The sequence below is a fragment of the Oryzias latipes genome, chromosome 17 (genome assembly GCF_002234675.1).
Source record: "Oryzias latipes chromosome 17, ASM223467v1".
NCBI classification, from domain to species: Eukaryota; Metazoa; Chordata; class Actinopteri; order Beloniformes; family Adrianichthyidae; genus Oryzias; species Oryzias latipes.
The window spans coordinates 23,312,802-23,328,160 of NC_019875.2; the positions used below are offsets into that span (position 1 = coordinate 23,312,802).

The following is a 15,359-nucleotide window of genomic DNA, read 5'->3' on the forward strand; positions in this document are numbered from 1 at the left end:
GCTGCTGAACAGACTCGTATCACTTGAACAGCATTAACAGGTGCAGTGCACAGGGTTTGGGGGAAGTTGAAAAAAATGCAAAAACGACGTGCCTGCATCCCTCCTACTTCACATTACTTACTCTTAAGTGTTGTTTAAAGGTCATGCCCATGCCAAGAAATATGCATGAACATTTTTACTCTTCAGGTGGTCTGCAGCCGAGGTGGTCTGCAGCCTTGATGTTCCCTTTGGACCACCTGGGTGCCCTGCACGGGTATGCCCATTTTTCGCCTGCAGACAGCCCGTATCCACCCCTTAGGGCAGTTATGACTAAGGCATGATGCTGCAGACTCATATGGGGACCAGAACACATGCACAAAAAGCAGCATACTGGTAAAAGAAAGGGCTAAATAGGAGAAAAATGCATACAACTATCAGCATGTTTTCAAAAAATGGCTTTCAATACTTTAAACAAGTTTTCAGTTAACAACTAGAATCAAAAACCGAAAACTCTAAAGAAATAAGACAGACAACCCAAAGAGGATGTTCAATTTTTTAATGAGCTGACGCTCAACTTAACATCTTGCCAACTGTTGAATGGACTCTCCCGGAAAAAAAAGTGGAGCTCCCTCAGCTCCCAGGCCTGATGTAAACACCTCTCCTCTACCTAAATATAGCTGTAAAGGCTCTGGGATTACAGGCGGATGCGTCTGAAACCAAATACTAACAAAGAGACATTGGGGAGGGCAAACGGGGCAGTGAGCGAGGAAGGGGAGAGGACAAAAACAAGAATCTGAGAGGACGCTTAAGAAATGATTACAGATGAAAAGACAAACAGGAATGTTAAAGAAAAAAAGAAGAGTAAAGTTTAAAAACAAGGTTTAACTTGATGTTACTGGTTGAACTAACATGATTGTCAGCTTAAAACTCTAATAAAACAGGAATTCTAGCACCAAAATATCAGTAAATATAGACCTGGAGCTACAAACATGGATCTTGGTCTGACAGCAAAGACTGTCGGTGTTTCCGGTATAATAAGAACACAGGTACTATCCGGATACATATCATGTGCGCACACTGCAAGATAAGAAGAACCATTACATCATCCTCTCTCTCCTGGGGGAAGTAGTCAGGAGCCCTGACCGCTGGAGATGCGGGGTCATTACATCACCGGTGGCGGCCTGAGGCAGGCCATAAAACAAAGGAGTGGGGGCTTTGTGGCGTATAGGAACTGGGCCACAATGTGAGAGCTGATCATTGCTAATGCTTGATGTTGCCGAACTGGTCAGACGGAAGGTCAGGTAGTGCGTGACGCAATACTGTGACACACATGCCTCCAGGGCTGCAGAAGAACATGCAGCTGGAGCTGCAGGTAATGAAAACAATGAGGAACATTAAATCATAAATTTGATATTAGTAACATTTCAGGGAGGTTTTTGTGCTTCTCATAGACAGGATTGTCATGATTTCATATCTCATATTTTGGTCCTAATTTAAAATAATCTTTTAGTTCAAAGATCTAAGTTCTGAACAGTGTAGAGCTATTATCAATAATCTGGATACTTAGTCTTTATAGTAGAGCGAATAAGTATTTGCCAATCACAGATTCTTCAAGTTGTCTTACTTAAAAAGATGAGTTTGGTCTATAATGTTCATCATAGATACACTTCCAGTATAAGAGAATGAATGGAATAAATAATCCAAAATTAAACATTTCTTTGATTTTTACATCACATATTTGTATAATGGTGCAAATACAAGCATGTAGCTCCAACAAACAAGCAAGAACTCTGTCCTTCACAGAGCTGTCACTTCATCAAGAAGCTCTTCTATCCTCCACTTGTTACCGGTTTTAATGGCTCATGTTTTAACTGGTTGTATAAAGAACACCTCAAACAGTAAGGCTGCAACCTCTCCACCATCACCAAAACTAAAGACCTGAGCAAGACTAGGATGAACCAATCTACCAAATATTAGAAAATGAAAGAAATACAAAATCACTGACAATCTTTCTCCACCTGGACCTCCATGCAAGATCTCACCTGGTGGGGTACAAATGATCTTGAGAACAGGGAGGAAACGTCCCAGAACTACATATGGGAACTGATCAATGACACGAGGAGAGCTGGGACCCCAGTAACAAAGGTCACTATAGTAACACAGGACATAATCATGGATCTAAATCCTGTAATGCTCCAAAGGTCGTCCTGCTAAAGCCCGCACATGTCCAGACCCGTATGAAGTTCTCCAGAGACCATCTGGATGAGCCACAGGAGGACTGGGAGAACGACATGTGGTCAGATGAGACCAAAATGAAACTCCTTGGCATGAACTTGCCGTGTTTGGAGAGCAAAAATGTGAACCCAAGAACACCATACCTACTGTGATGCGTGGGGGGGGGGGGGGGGGGACATCACGCTTTGAGGCTGCTTTCTGCAAAGGGATCTTCCAGCATGACAATGATCCCAAACACATCGTGCAAGGTTCTGGAGTGACCTAACCAGTCTCTGGGCCTCAGTCCAATAGAGAATCTGAGGAGGGAGTTGAAAGTATTTTGTTGCCCAGCAACAGCCCCAAAAACATCACAGCTCTTGAGAAGATGCAACACAGTGCAAAACTGCTCAAGACCTAAAGGAAACATTTGACCTCAGCCACTGACAACCAGGTATGGACATGAACTTTTGTTAGTGACCAAACACTTATTTTTTGATTTGTTTACATTCCGTCTCTCACACAGCAAATCTACGGTGAACATTACAAACCAAACTCATCCTGTTTATGTAGCAAACAGAGGGAATTGGAGTAAAGCCCTACAGCAAACCAGAAGACACTCGAGACTGAGAGGGAGGCAACAACAACTTGATCTGGATGCAGTAAAACATTCGATAATTCTCCCCATCCAAGGATCCCCCACCCGCTTGCTCTCTCTCTCCACTGTACAGAATTGTCTAGTAAAATCGACCTCCGTCTCAGTCACCGGAGTGACCCTAACATAATTGTTTTTGCCTCCATCCACCTCTTTCTGCGATGAACTCATGAAACACAAAGAAAACTTAATGATTTGTCTCTTCAGGCCGTATTCATGTGTGATTTCACAGACAGCCGTCATTCAGATGTTTCACATTTGAAAAATTAGCCTACTGAATGGAGTTTTGAGCTTTGTCTGCCTTCATCTGTTTGATATGCAAGTTTGGTTTTTGACTTTCCCTATCGCATTCCGCAAAACTGCCCTTCTTTGAATGCGAGTTGTTCAAAAGCACAACCTGGTCAAGAGAGGCACAAATTCTTCATTTGCCACATGTGAAGTGAGATCTGTGAAGCAACAAATTAGCTTTCCCCTCCGTTTAAAGCTGCTGTCTCTGGTGCAGCTGGGTGCAGTGTAATGCAGGGTGAGAGCGACAGAAGACGCTGTTTGTGTCAGAGTCTGCGAGCCCATTTACGCCTCTGCTGAAGGTGTGCTTGTGACGCACTAGAAAAATGAGACTCCAGATTAACTGAGTTCAGCAATTAATCTTGAGATGGAAAGCTGCAAAACACTAGTTTAACCTGCAAAGTGCAAGCACAACGGGTACATTTGAAGAATTTTCAGTCAGAACTGTCAATACTTTGAGCAGAAGAGTCGTAAAATAAGAACACTATATGATAAACTTAAATGTTTTAGCAAATGCAGACAACATGCTTACTTCAGAAAGAAAGAGTACAGCATCAAACCTTTAAAGCAGAAAAAGATACTTATCATAATTTCAGCATATTTTGCATCTTCAGATAATAAAAAAAACAGCCTCTTTATCAACCTATAATTAACCAAAATCTGCCAAACAACACTGCAGTGTTTGCCTTCAATATCAGGAGTAAATAAATATTTAAAAAATAAATAGATGGCAGAGTAAGAAAATAATAACCAGTGTCGGTCAAACAGCCGTTCCAATAAAAATGGACTCCACTTCAAGTTTGGGCAGCTATTAACATCGAGTTCATGGATGAGATGACTGTGAAACCAGTTTGACAAAGCAACAAATCCCTGAAGATTTTTTAGGATAAGGCTGCTGCTGTCAGTGCAAGGAAACAGTTCATCTGCAACACAACAGTGACACCTTGTGGCCATTTGAAAAAGTGTCGTCTCTGAGTCTTTTTGAAAGGCAAAAACATTTCTATGATCCATTATGATACTAAAAAAAGACAACAATTTTCCCACTAGGGTCTTAACAAAGTAGAACACCACAAAGAATGACAGGTTGTAGTTTATATTAAAGTTGGACTTAAATGTCAAGTTAGCCTTATATTTGCCTATAAAACCACATTTAGCAGCAATTAAAGATTTTTGAAATGTGAAATTTGAAGGTGCTATTATTGAATCTGAAAAACCATTATTTTAGAAAATTTTAAATAATTGTTATAATGAAGTAATTATAAAGTTACAGTTTTGTGAATGATAGTATTTCAAACAAAATCTTCGCAATAAGTATAATGACACATAAGTCAAAAATGAAAATCTAACTTTAAAAAGATGACAGTTGAAGTGACAAATGGTGGCAGATTTTTCTTTCCATTAGCAGCAGATAGAAATGAAAGAAAAAGAAAGGCCAAAAAAAGCTCTGTCATGTGACAGACAAATGATGTCAGGTGAAATGTTTTTATGACTACCGTACATCAATGTTACACAAACGTTACACAGCTCAACAGTGGTTATAAACATTTGTACAGTGTATTTTTTATACACTCTGCATGTAAAAACAAAATAACATGTAAAAGAGAAAATACTAACCCAGCATCAGAATGGAATCTTCCTTCTTGACAACTTTTTCCAGAAGGTGCTGGAATTTGGAAAAGCTTCCCAACCAGTCGTAGCTCTGCTCCGTTTTGTATCTCTCATCCCAATAGACAACATCGTTGTATTGTGAATTTTTATCTGGGAGGTATTCCATGTTCTCTGCATTGGGACAACATGGCATACAAAAAAGAAATAAGAAACAATAAAGAAAAAAAATCTGTTTTTTATCTATATTTTCACTACTAATACCGAAACCCAACTGAGTGAGAGATAGATGTGGATTTTGGTGAGAAATTTTACGATTTACTATGTTTTCTAAGTAAAACTCTTTAAATTAAAGATGATTTGGCTCATGCATATAGTTATTATAGCAATAAATATATTTAAAATGTTATGGTCATTCTGAAAGATCTTTAATTGTGTTTCAATATAGCTTTAGGTGGTTTATTAAATAATAATATTCCATTTTTTTGTATACATTTCACGTAGAAAATTGAATAAAATTGTATTACTGTCCTCTATATTTAGTCTGTATTTTAGACAAATTCATGTTCATCCTGCCTCTTTTCCAAACACAAAATGTTTTTGTGGGTTTGATTTAGCCACTTGGTTCATAGCATTGGTTTAAAGACTATTGGGTTTTTCTTCCTGCTCCAAATAATCTAGTAAAATTAAATCAATAAATGCATGCAGTTCAAATAAGACCACATGTTTTGAAATATGTATACTTACAGTTTCTAGATGTTATCACATATGTTATAACAGTGTAAATCTGATTGTTTCTCTAACAGGGAAACTATAGCGCTTAAAACCATATTTTGGAAAAACAAAAATCCTTTTGAGTACAATTGACTTGTGTCTTTACTGCAACTTCATCAAATCCCTCAAGTCACGTTTGATTTTTATGTTGCAGTGTCTATTCCTTCGCAATAAAACCATGAACACCTTTGTTTGTTTTCCATCATATCTTAATTTCCAAATTTTTCAAAAGAATCCATCGAAATATACATTTTTAATTTAAATTAGCTTAAATTCATTTGCCTTTTTGCAAAGAAAATGCCATTTTTACATTTTCTTTGTTTTATTGCAGGAAAACATTTTTTGATATTTTTATTTATATAGAAAATGTGCCTAGTTGAATGCATTCATTTTCTGACGCCCCTGAACGCTCCTCAAAATAGACGCAGTACGCATGCGTACTAGAAAATAACAATTACATTTAAACACATGATTTTCTGAGTCTAACGTTGACGACTGTCACTTCTTTTACTATTTTCTAGGTTATAACTTGGCTTTACTCACGTTGTGTTCACCAGCACCGTGTAAACTTCAGTTTACCGAAGACCAAATGAATCGAATTCTGTCCACGTGTTAAAACTCAGATTCTTCACCAGCAGTTTAAATAAAATGTTCATACACCAACGGAAACTTTGACTAAAAACGTAAACATGAAATTGCAGGTCAACCAAGAGTTTCTATGCATTTAGTAAAAATAATAAGGCATTTTCCTGCTTTCTCTTACAAGTTAACGCATGGAGGAAAGAAGGCGGAACCACAGCAACATGTGTGTGTTTCGTAGTCATGCGGCGTTCAAGTACTCCTTGAAATTTTAAATTATCACACGGATTTTTTAAAAATCCTTTTTGATTATTAGAATTACTTTGTTTAAAGTAAATTAATTTAAAATTAAATACAAAGGGGGGAGGGGGTTGAAATAATATGTGAAATTTCATATTATGAAATAAATATTTTGTTTTGAAAGGAAAAGGCAGAACATATACACTCTTTTTCTTTTTAAATACCAAACACTTATGCGTACATAATATTATGCCGTAAGTTATGGGCTGCTTACAAACACTATTTACACTTTTCTATAAAACTTAGTTCTTTTTCGAATTGTAAAACTACATTATTAATTATGAATACACTGATTTTGGGTGCAAATGTGACCACCAGACATGTTATATTTACATATTGGAGTGTTAAATACATAGTCATTTATCTAATAAATGAATAAACGTATTTAGTAAAACATAAATAGAAAATTACACTAATGATTGTTGACAAAGTAGAATATATAAAAATACTATTATTTTATATTTAATCAATACAAGCATTGTGTAATAATGTATTGATCTAGTCTTCTTTTTATTATCCTTTTTATATTTATAGTAATCTTTATGGCGACAAAATAAAGTCACACAATGTAGAGGTCAACTTTAAAGTGAAGCACACTAACTATTTTAGTAAGAAACCAGCCCGTTTATGGAAGCAATTCTGTCAAACAGTTATGTGACAGTGAATACAGGAATTAAAGAAGTTATTTCAAATTATTATTTTTCTTGATCTTATGTCATCAACCTCACAAAGAGATGGATGTACATTTATATGTTTAAATAAAAATCAACAAATATAAGCAACAATATAAAATATAAATATAAAACCTAACCCAAAAATAATTGAATATATTTTTTTTCATACAAATTCACAAGTTGTTGCAAAATATAAATCTGAATGTGACTTATGTCATTTTTTACCTTTGTCTTCAGGTTCAAAGGTTGTTCTACATGATGTTTATAGTAATCAAGTGTTTTTCTTCCTACTACTGTTGTTTTACATAGTGATATAAATATAAATTTGAATATTAACTGTTCATTTTTTTACATTGCTGGACAAGTTAAAAATATATATGCTATGATATGATATTACCAATTCTAAGTGAAACAATATCTGCTCTAAATGGACACAAAGTGGAATGCATGGTCTTTTAAAAAAACGTTTTGTGCCTAAGTAAACCAAAATTTAGATCAGATGTGCACTTCAAACATTTTCCCACCCATTAAATAGGTACAACAATAAGATTTAAAAAAAAAAAGTTTTTGTCAAAAGAAGTTTGACAAAACAAACTTAACCTCTAAAAAAAATTACTTCTTTAGTTCTATTTTTTTCCTCAGTAGACCTACAGCCTGTAAAGTGGCTCCCTTGTTTTTCCAAAAGCTCAATGATCTGGGGTTACCTTTATGTTTTATTTCTCATTTCTTAATACTCTCACAGCTTGCTCTGTATGTAGTTGGTGCTGAAAAAAACCTTACTGTTGTTTTATGAGAAGCCATCAAGCTTTAAAGCAAAACAGAGGGAAAACAAACAGCCATGTTTGCTCTGATTCACTAAAAACATTTGCTTGGATGTCAGTTTATTTATCAGGGCAGTAAACTCAAAAATACTCTTTTTGGTCGAAATATAAAGGGATATTACTTTTTTTCTTGTTCTTTTTTTTATTCTTTAGTAAAAGACACCCAGACTAAACTAATACAGTGTTTTCCTTTTGAAAAGCACACCAACCTTCCAAAGGTAATGGCATATGTTTCCCTACAGATGGTGGTACTTTTCTGTTCTGAAAGGTTTTAAAGCAAGTTGTGTATTTAGTTATCTCCTGTTACCAGAGGTTTACCAAAAAGCCAATCAAGGTAGTCTCTTTTTTAAATAAATTATTACCAAAACACTGAGTAATTACTGTTTTAATTTGAAATTTAATGAAAATCCTCTCAAAGCTATATATGAAGGTTCAGTCATTGGATCAGACCTATAAAGCTTGATGATGAGGGTTTTTTTGCATCAACAACAGCTGCTTTTTACCCATGGGAGTGCTTTTCTGTTGACTCTCCAGGTGAGGCTTGACTTAATTGCTCCATAGATGAGTTCAAAGAGGGAAGCTCTTCAGACATGAGTGCTGTAACCAGCCTTTCATATTTTGTTAGAGGATATCGTTCTTTTTAGGGAATTCTTTTGTGTGGCCACATGTCCAGTCAGGACAATCATGGGAAAAAAATCTGCAACAAATAAGAACAAATGTGTTAAGAGAAAAAAAAAAAACTTCAGTTGGCACTGGTACATTTGAAAAACACAAAAAGAATAAAAAATAAACATCAGACATTGCTCTCAAATTGTTGAACTAAATCATTAAAAATATTACACATGTAACAGGACAATGATAATTTCCCTTAACCTAATATTTTGTTGTATATATTGTAGGGCATCAATTGAAATCTAATTTCTGTCATAGTCATATTAAAGCACCTGTCAACAGATGCTTTTCTTTACATATGTCCTACATCATGAGAAAAATGCAACAAAAACATGTTAAAAAAAAAGGCCATTTTCATTGGAGCGGCCCTTTAAAGCACATATGGTGGCTTAGTTTTGGCACTGCATCACAGTTATGTAACCTCCAGGGTATCGGTTTGGGCCAGGAGGAAAGAGCCGCTCCTCTTCACTTCTCTGTGGAGACATATGAGTTGCAAACCCACGCAGACTCGCGTGGGTCCTGCGTGCTGCTCTGCACCGTGGATCACACGGACCTCGTGAAGGGAATGCTCAACGACGCCCCCCGCCCCCCAGTCGGATCGGCTCATCTTCCGCCGGCACTCCTCTGCTGCTGACATGTGGACACTCCGCTTCACGGACACGCAGACATGACTACACTTTTTCTGAATGTAATCTTCACTCTTTTCTAGTTTTTCTTTCTTTCTTTCTTGTCCCTCGTGGGGGGAAGATGGCTTGGCCGTGCATCAGCAGAGTTTGCTGCCTGGCTCGCTTCTGGAACCAGTTCGACAAATCGGATCTGTCCGTCCCCCTTACTATCCAGAACTACTCGGACATCGGCGAGCAGGAGGTTCGGTCCGTGACCAAACAGGTTTTGGATGCGGAGCGCCCACCGCCCAACGACTTCCGAGCCAGAGGCGCCCCGCGGGCTCCCGTGGACGGTTCGGGGACCCGGGGGTCCTTCAGGGCACGGAGGGAGCCCAGCTACAAACCCCGAGAGGACTACCACCGGCCGGGAGTGCCTTTCCCCAGCACCACTCAGTATAAACAGGATTTCAAACCCTGGCCGATCCCCAAAAAAGAGAATTTCCCTTGGGTTAGTAATGGGGCCAGCAGGGCGGACAGTGGTTCGGACAGCCCGGGGAAGGGGCAGAGGCCGGGGGAGCAGGAGACCAAAACCAGCTCTTACAGGTAAGACCTCCACTTTCAGCACCGGAACTGTCCTCTCCACCCCTAAAAGTGGAGATCCGAGCTGCTGCTGTGATGCTTAATGAGATCTATTCATGGATCAGAGAAGGTTGACTCACCCAGACCTAATGGGGTGAAGAAGTAATCAATAAGTCTCTCAGTCACGGAAACCCTGAATATGGTTGCATCACTTTCTTATGTGTGGTCCTATGGTAAGTCAGTCTGTGCATCAAAGTGAGTTTTGTTCGTATCCCTGACCGCTGGTTGCACTTTTCCCCGTAGGCAGGAGTACAGGCCGTGGCCGGGGGTGAAGCCGGCCGAAAGTGCAAAGAGAAATCCCCCCACTCAGTATTATAGCCCAGGGACAGAGCCCATCCCACGAGAGACCAGCTACCAGGCTGCCTACAGCGGGGAGAGCAGCAGGTCTGTAGCTGTGCATCCGGGGGAGTCCGGTTTTGCCTCCAGCGCACAGCCTCATCCTGCCACCCAGCACACTGCCCCACATGTCTGCAGCTCACAGAGTCCCCCCAGCCTCCAGCCCAAGAGGACGGAGTCCAGTGGAGCAGGCAAAGCTGAGGTAGAGAGACGTTCAGACTCCACATAGTTGAATTTGAGCAGGTGTTTCATTCATTTTCCGTGTTTTACCAGCACATCTATAAACATCCCAAAAGTCTTTTTTGTTCATCTCCCAGGCGGCGTGTTGCTGCTGGGGCATCTCAGGAAAGTGAGACAGCATTCTGTCCCTCCGCAGCTCAAAGTGACCCAGCTGTTTTAAACAGGCCACATGCTCAGTTAGGTAACACTGCTGGTGCTCCTCTCAGTACTCTGACCTGAATAAAACAGGGTCAATCAGGCATAAATTAGTTAGCCTGTAGTCAGATTTGGCTGGGAGATTGACATCTGTTCAAAAGTTGTTTTGTGTCAGAATTGCAATAATGTCTAATGATCATTTATTTCACATCATAGAATATTGTGAGATATAGAAACCTACTTTTTACCAACCAAAAAGTACCAGTCCTCTACCCATGGAAAGTTCAGTTGAAGGATTAATTCTCCTACTTTTTAGTCTTTTAAAATATACTAATCCTTTATACAAATAAATAGGGATTTCCCAAAATTTTCTAATTACTGCTAAAATTCCTAATTTTCATAAAGTCTGAAGAAAAAATTAGCCTAAAAATCATAAATTTGACACACACACAACTTTTCTCAATTTAAAGACCCACTTAAATGAAAATCATGTTTTTAACATGTCTTTGTAGCATGTTAAAAATATATATATACACATATGTATGTATGTATGTATGTATGTATGTATGTATGTATGTATGTATGTATGTATGTATGTATGTATGTATGTATGTATGTATGTATGTATGTATACATAAAATTATAATTATAATTTAATATAAACATAATATTATAATTTATATATAATATAAAATTAAAAAATATAATATAAAATTAAGCTTCTTTAGACCCGAGCTCTTGTCTGATTTCCCTTTTTCTATTTTATTGTCACAGGGCTGCAGGTAATCAGAGCTGACTACAGTGGCAATAAAGCCCACAATGTGATGTCCTCGTGTGTGGACGCCAGGTCTCAAGAGGTTAAAAGTGCATTTCTGAGTATTTCCTAATTAGAATTGTTGTGAATAAGGAGCAGATGAAAAAATGCCGTTTAAAAAAGCTTGTGGTTGTGGCATAGAACCTGAAATGGCAACCCGCAGGTTTCCTGCTCCGCTCCAATCTGATGTATCTACTGGTAGACCACTAGATCCACGTACATCTTCGTTTTTCCTCGTCTAAGCTGGCATCTTGCTAAAAGTGTACGAATGGATAGCTCCAACATTGCTCGCCATTTTTGTTGCACCCGTAATGTTAGGTTGATGGTGTTTGGGGCTGTAGACAAAAAGATAATTGGAAGAGGGGGCAGGTGTCAACGGTCATGGCCACTACTAATCAGAGACGAATTTCTAATGAACTCTGCAGCTCTGCAGAAACTATGTCCTAGAAAACAACAGTTTTTTTAATTTAGGCGAAAAATGGCAAAATTATGATTAAAAGAAAAGTTGGAACACTTTGAAAATAGATGAAAAGATGATCAGAGTGGGATTTTGTTTACAGTTTAGGACTCACTTTTACATCAACTTTGGAGCAGGGGCTCCTAGGGTTTATGAACACAGACTTGGGGTTTTCTTGAGGTGAAGTGGGTGCTGGGTTTCTATGATGCGTTCACTGCTCCAATGAGCTAAAAGTAATCAGGAACAAAGGGAAAGGAGTAGATTGTGTTGTCCTCTGTCATTGTCCTCATCATTTTGTATAACTTTGCATTAGCCCTGCTCTGCTGAGCTGTTTCAATCCTCAGTGTTGTGTGTGCTGATGACAGAGGTCGAAGTGAGATGTCAATGACAGGACACAGACTCTAATAATAACACTGACCCACTTGCGGTGAGAATTCACAGAACATAAAGAAAAGACGTGCTGCTGAGGAGACAAGGAACTAGAAATAATTGCAACAAACATGCGAAAATTGCATTTTTCAGCTTTGATGCATTTTATCTTTCATTATGAGCAAAAAAAAAAAAAAAGGAAATAAAAAATGATGACCTTAGAACAAATCACACATAATCCACCACAGCCAGCTCACTGCCAACTCATTACTGACTCACCATCCCCCAGCAGAGGTGTCTGACTAAACATTGCACACCCCAGCATGCATTACACTGGGTCATGGCATTCAGCTGCTGTTGGACCTTGAGGGACTTCTCATTTTTTAAAGGGATTCTGTAAAATCCAGCCGCAGTTCAGCTAGTTTAACAACACTGATTGGTTAAAAGATGTATCGGTGAAGTCCCAGACGAGCCATAGAGACTAAATCCATCTGCTCGTGATGACAAAGGAGAAAAATTGCCACTCAGGTCTAATTCTGTTTGTAGTCAGTTAGTAAAGCAGTGTGTGGAGACAGTCAGGACAGGCAGAGATGAAAGCCTGATTTAAAGCATCCCAGTGAGGTGAGAGGCTGTAGAGCTGAGAAAAGGGGCATCCGTTAAGCTCAACATCCAACTGGTGAAGAGAAAGAGCTGGGAGTGTGTGTGTCAGGAATCCAGCCTGAGAACACAAACAGATTTATGAACACAGGATGCTTCATCCGCTGGGATGAACAAGACAAAGCCGCTTGAGGAAGGCGCCCCTTTCCACGTGCATAAAGAAACCTCAGCAGAAAACATGTTCATACCAATTCCTGCCTTTTTTTCAGCTCAGAGGCTGCTGCTCCCTGAGATTTGAGACAGCATGCATGGTGCACCGATGATGGGAATGAAGCTGACTGTGGTTTTAGACTGCATAAAGAGGATTAGATGATCCTGCTGGGACAATGCATCCAGAAATCCACTTTCCTTTCACCTCATTTTCTGCACATCTCTCAATTTACCTAGCTGGGCTGAAACTGGAACAGATGTTCAAACCAAATCAGTTTTTTAGTTTGGATTTTCTTGCAAGCAGTTCTCCCACCAGTGGTTTGTCTGTTGCTCCGTCTTACGTGGTCCACATACTGCGCGGAAAAAAACAAGCTCTTCTGTTTGCATTTGTCTATTTATTTCAGAAAACCTTTTGCTGTGATGAAGAAAGTCCTTATTTCTGGATGATTGACTAACAAGCTTTTCGTCTGATTTTTAACTGCAAATCAAGGGAAAACTAAGTGTTTGCTTGTTGTCCTCCAGATTGTTTCTAAAATCCTCTTCTGTTGTAATCGCTTTCATTCCATCTTACATAAATCTGTCTTTACTCTTTTTTTTTATTCGAGTCCCAAATCCAATCTTCTCTTCATTCCCTCTGTTTTCTGTCACCATTATGTCACTTGGACCCCATCCCCATTCCCACGCTTCCCAGTTCCCTAGATGGGTGCCAAATTGGCAGAGTTTGAAAGAATTGTATTAGGAAGGGGGGAACGACGGGACAAGGGTAGAAAAAAGGTTTGGTGGGGGAAATAGATGGGTTATAGCAGAGGGAAGGGGAAGTGGTAGGGGCGGGGGGGAAGCAGAGTGCATCATTTGATGGATTATCCGCTAACGGGCAATGTTGCATCGGGTTGCAGTCTTGTTTGGCACCACTCTAATTTAGGAGGAGAGGCAGACTTGACTGATACACGGAGCAGAGACGAATGTGATCAGAGACTTGCTGAGTCATATATGCAGTTTGTAAAACAAATTACCACGTCACAGTTGTGGGACAAAATAGGCAGGAGTTGATGGAGACCCAATTTCTTCCAACACAGAGCGCTGGGATTGCTGAATGTCAGTCTTTTCACTCCACTGATTCTGGCTCAGAACAGAGTTTGATCTCCCAGCCCAGAGAGATTCAGGTTGCCGGGAGTTTTAAGTAAAACCTCCATCAGCATCAGAGAGGAGAAAGCGTTCAGACAGTCGAGGCTGCTGGGGCTCTGACAGCAGAGTTGATGCTTCATGACGACAGCCGGTCTCCTCTCGTTTAATGGCTCCAGCGTCGGCGCCACGCCGCTGCCCTCTTCCATTTGTCTGACCACCTCTAGAGCTGCGGCTCCACCTCTCAATCTGTCTCTTCCTTTATGTTTAGGAGCATCTGGTGAGGACCAAACTCCCCCCAAACCCGTCTGCTGTGTTTCAAAGTGGATCAAGGGTCTTCAACATCTGACAGCTGGAACCCATCCCCATTCCCCCTCTATTCCACTTCAGTCACTTTCAATTTTAAGGAAACGACAGGAGAGCGCTCGTCAGTTCTGCAACACAAGGATCTATGCAAGAGAATGTGTTGTTGTGAAGCCTGTGCATCTGCAGCTCTGTGTCCCAAGTTGAGACAGATCCCCCCTTTCCCATTTATGTTACTATGGAAACAAAAATGCATGCAACTTAGTAGGTATGAAACAAGCAATTTAAAAAAAAAAATGTTTCTTCCTACAGCTGTAAACGCACAAAAAAACCCAGGTTGTTGTGTGTTTGTGTGCCTGCTTGTTTTTCCTTCTATTGTACTTATTTAATGCAGCAAGGAGTAAGGATGTGTTTGACTGCAATTCTGTGCTACTATGCTCCTCATGTTTGTGGATGCTTGCTTGAGAATAAGTTATTTCCTTCATAGTATTTAGTTATATTACTATTTTGGGGACATGTAGTTGGATCTTTTTGTACATGTTGATGTCAGAGGAAAAGAGCAAATAATAATGTGACTTGAATGACAAAATATTATCTAGGTTTCTAGCATTTTTCATCTGGTTCTTTTCTGAATAGATTATTTTAAATAGTAGGCATTATTTGATTGGGGACTACTTTAAACAGGTAAGTCCTTATTTGTAGGCTTTTGCTTATATAGACAATTATTCTAAATATTTAAATGTTTTTTTTCTACATTCTGAGAAACTTCACTGTAAATCTGCTTTAAAAAAATTGACAAAAACATTTATTTTGTAAACTACTCGTGTTTTAGGGAAATGCATCTAACTTCTGTGAGCCACTTAAAATGTGCTACTTTTATTTGAACCATAATGGAATTTCAAATCTTAAACTGTTTTACCAAAATAAAATCCCTTAAAAAATATTTTTTTAAAGTCAGTTCAAGGGAATCTGTCTGA

General features: G+C 39.1%; 2 protein-coding genes across 3 annotated transcripts in view; one reads left to right on the plus strand and one right to left on the minus strand.

Annotated features, from left to right (window-relative positions):
- LOC101156439 (methyltransferase-like protein 13-like) overlaps positions 1 to 6,326 on the minus strand; it is a 76,842-nt gene extending 70,516 nt beyond the window's left edge. Inside the window, exons 1-3 of one of the 2 annotated variants that reach the window (XM_011486773.3) lie at positions 6,273 to 6,326; positions 6,053 to 6,184; positions 4,745 to 4,909 (exon numbers count right to left, since the gene is read on the minus strand). In XM_011486773.3, the coding sequence (XP_011485075.1) occupies positions 4,745 to 4,904 (160 nt within the window). In that variant the 5' untranslated portion in view covers positions 4,905 to 4,909; positions 6,053 to 6,184; positions 6,273 to 6,326. Of the gene's footprint in view, positions 1 to 4,744; positions 4,910 to 6,052 lie in introns of both variants that reach the window. The other variant, XM_004079329.4, reaches the window with a different exon arrangement.
- A 2,628-nt stretch (positions 6,327 to 8,954) lies between these two features.
- LOC101168154 (microtubule-associated protein 6) lies at positions 8,955 to 14,991 on the plus strand. Its single transcript, XM_004079205.4, has 3 exons — positions 8,955 to 9,763; positions 10,043 to 10,337; positions 14,351 to 14,991. Exons 1-3 carry the CDS (start codon positions 9,303 to 9,305, stop codon positions 14,426 to 14,428), a joined length of 834 nt encoding a protein of 277 aa, XP_004079253.1. The 5' UTR covers positions 8,955 to 9,302; the 3' UTR covers positions 14,429 to 14,991.
- Positions 14,992 to 15,359: the final 368 nt, after the last annotated feature.

Excerpts from the sequence above, each read along its gene's own strand:
- LOC101168154 (XM_004079205.4), top strand. The coding sequence starts at position 9,303 with ATGGCTTGGCCGTGCATCAGCAGAGTTTGCTGCCTGGCTCGCTTCTGG. Across the intron at positions 9,764-10,042 it reads ACCAAAACCAGCTCTTACAG|GCAGGAGTACAGGCCGTGGC; the intron begins GTAAGACCTCCA and ends TTTTCCCCGTAG. Across the intron at positions 10,338-14,350 it reads GTGGAGCAGGCAAAGCTGAG|GAGCATCTGGTGAGGACCAA; the intron begins GTAGAGAGACGT and ends CTTTATGTTTAG.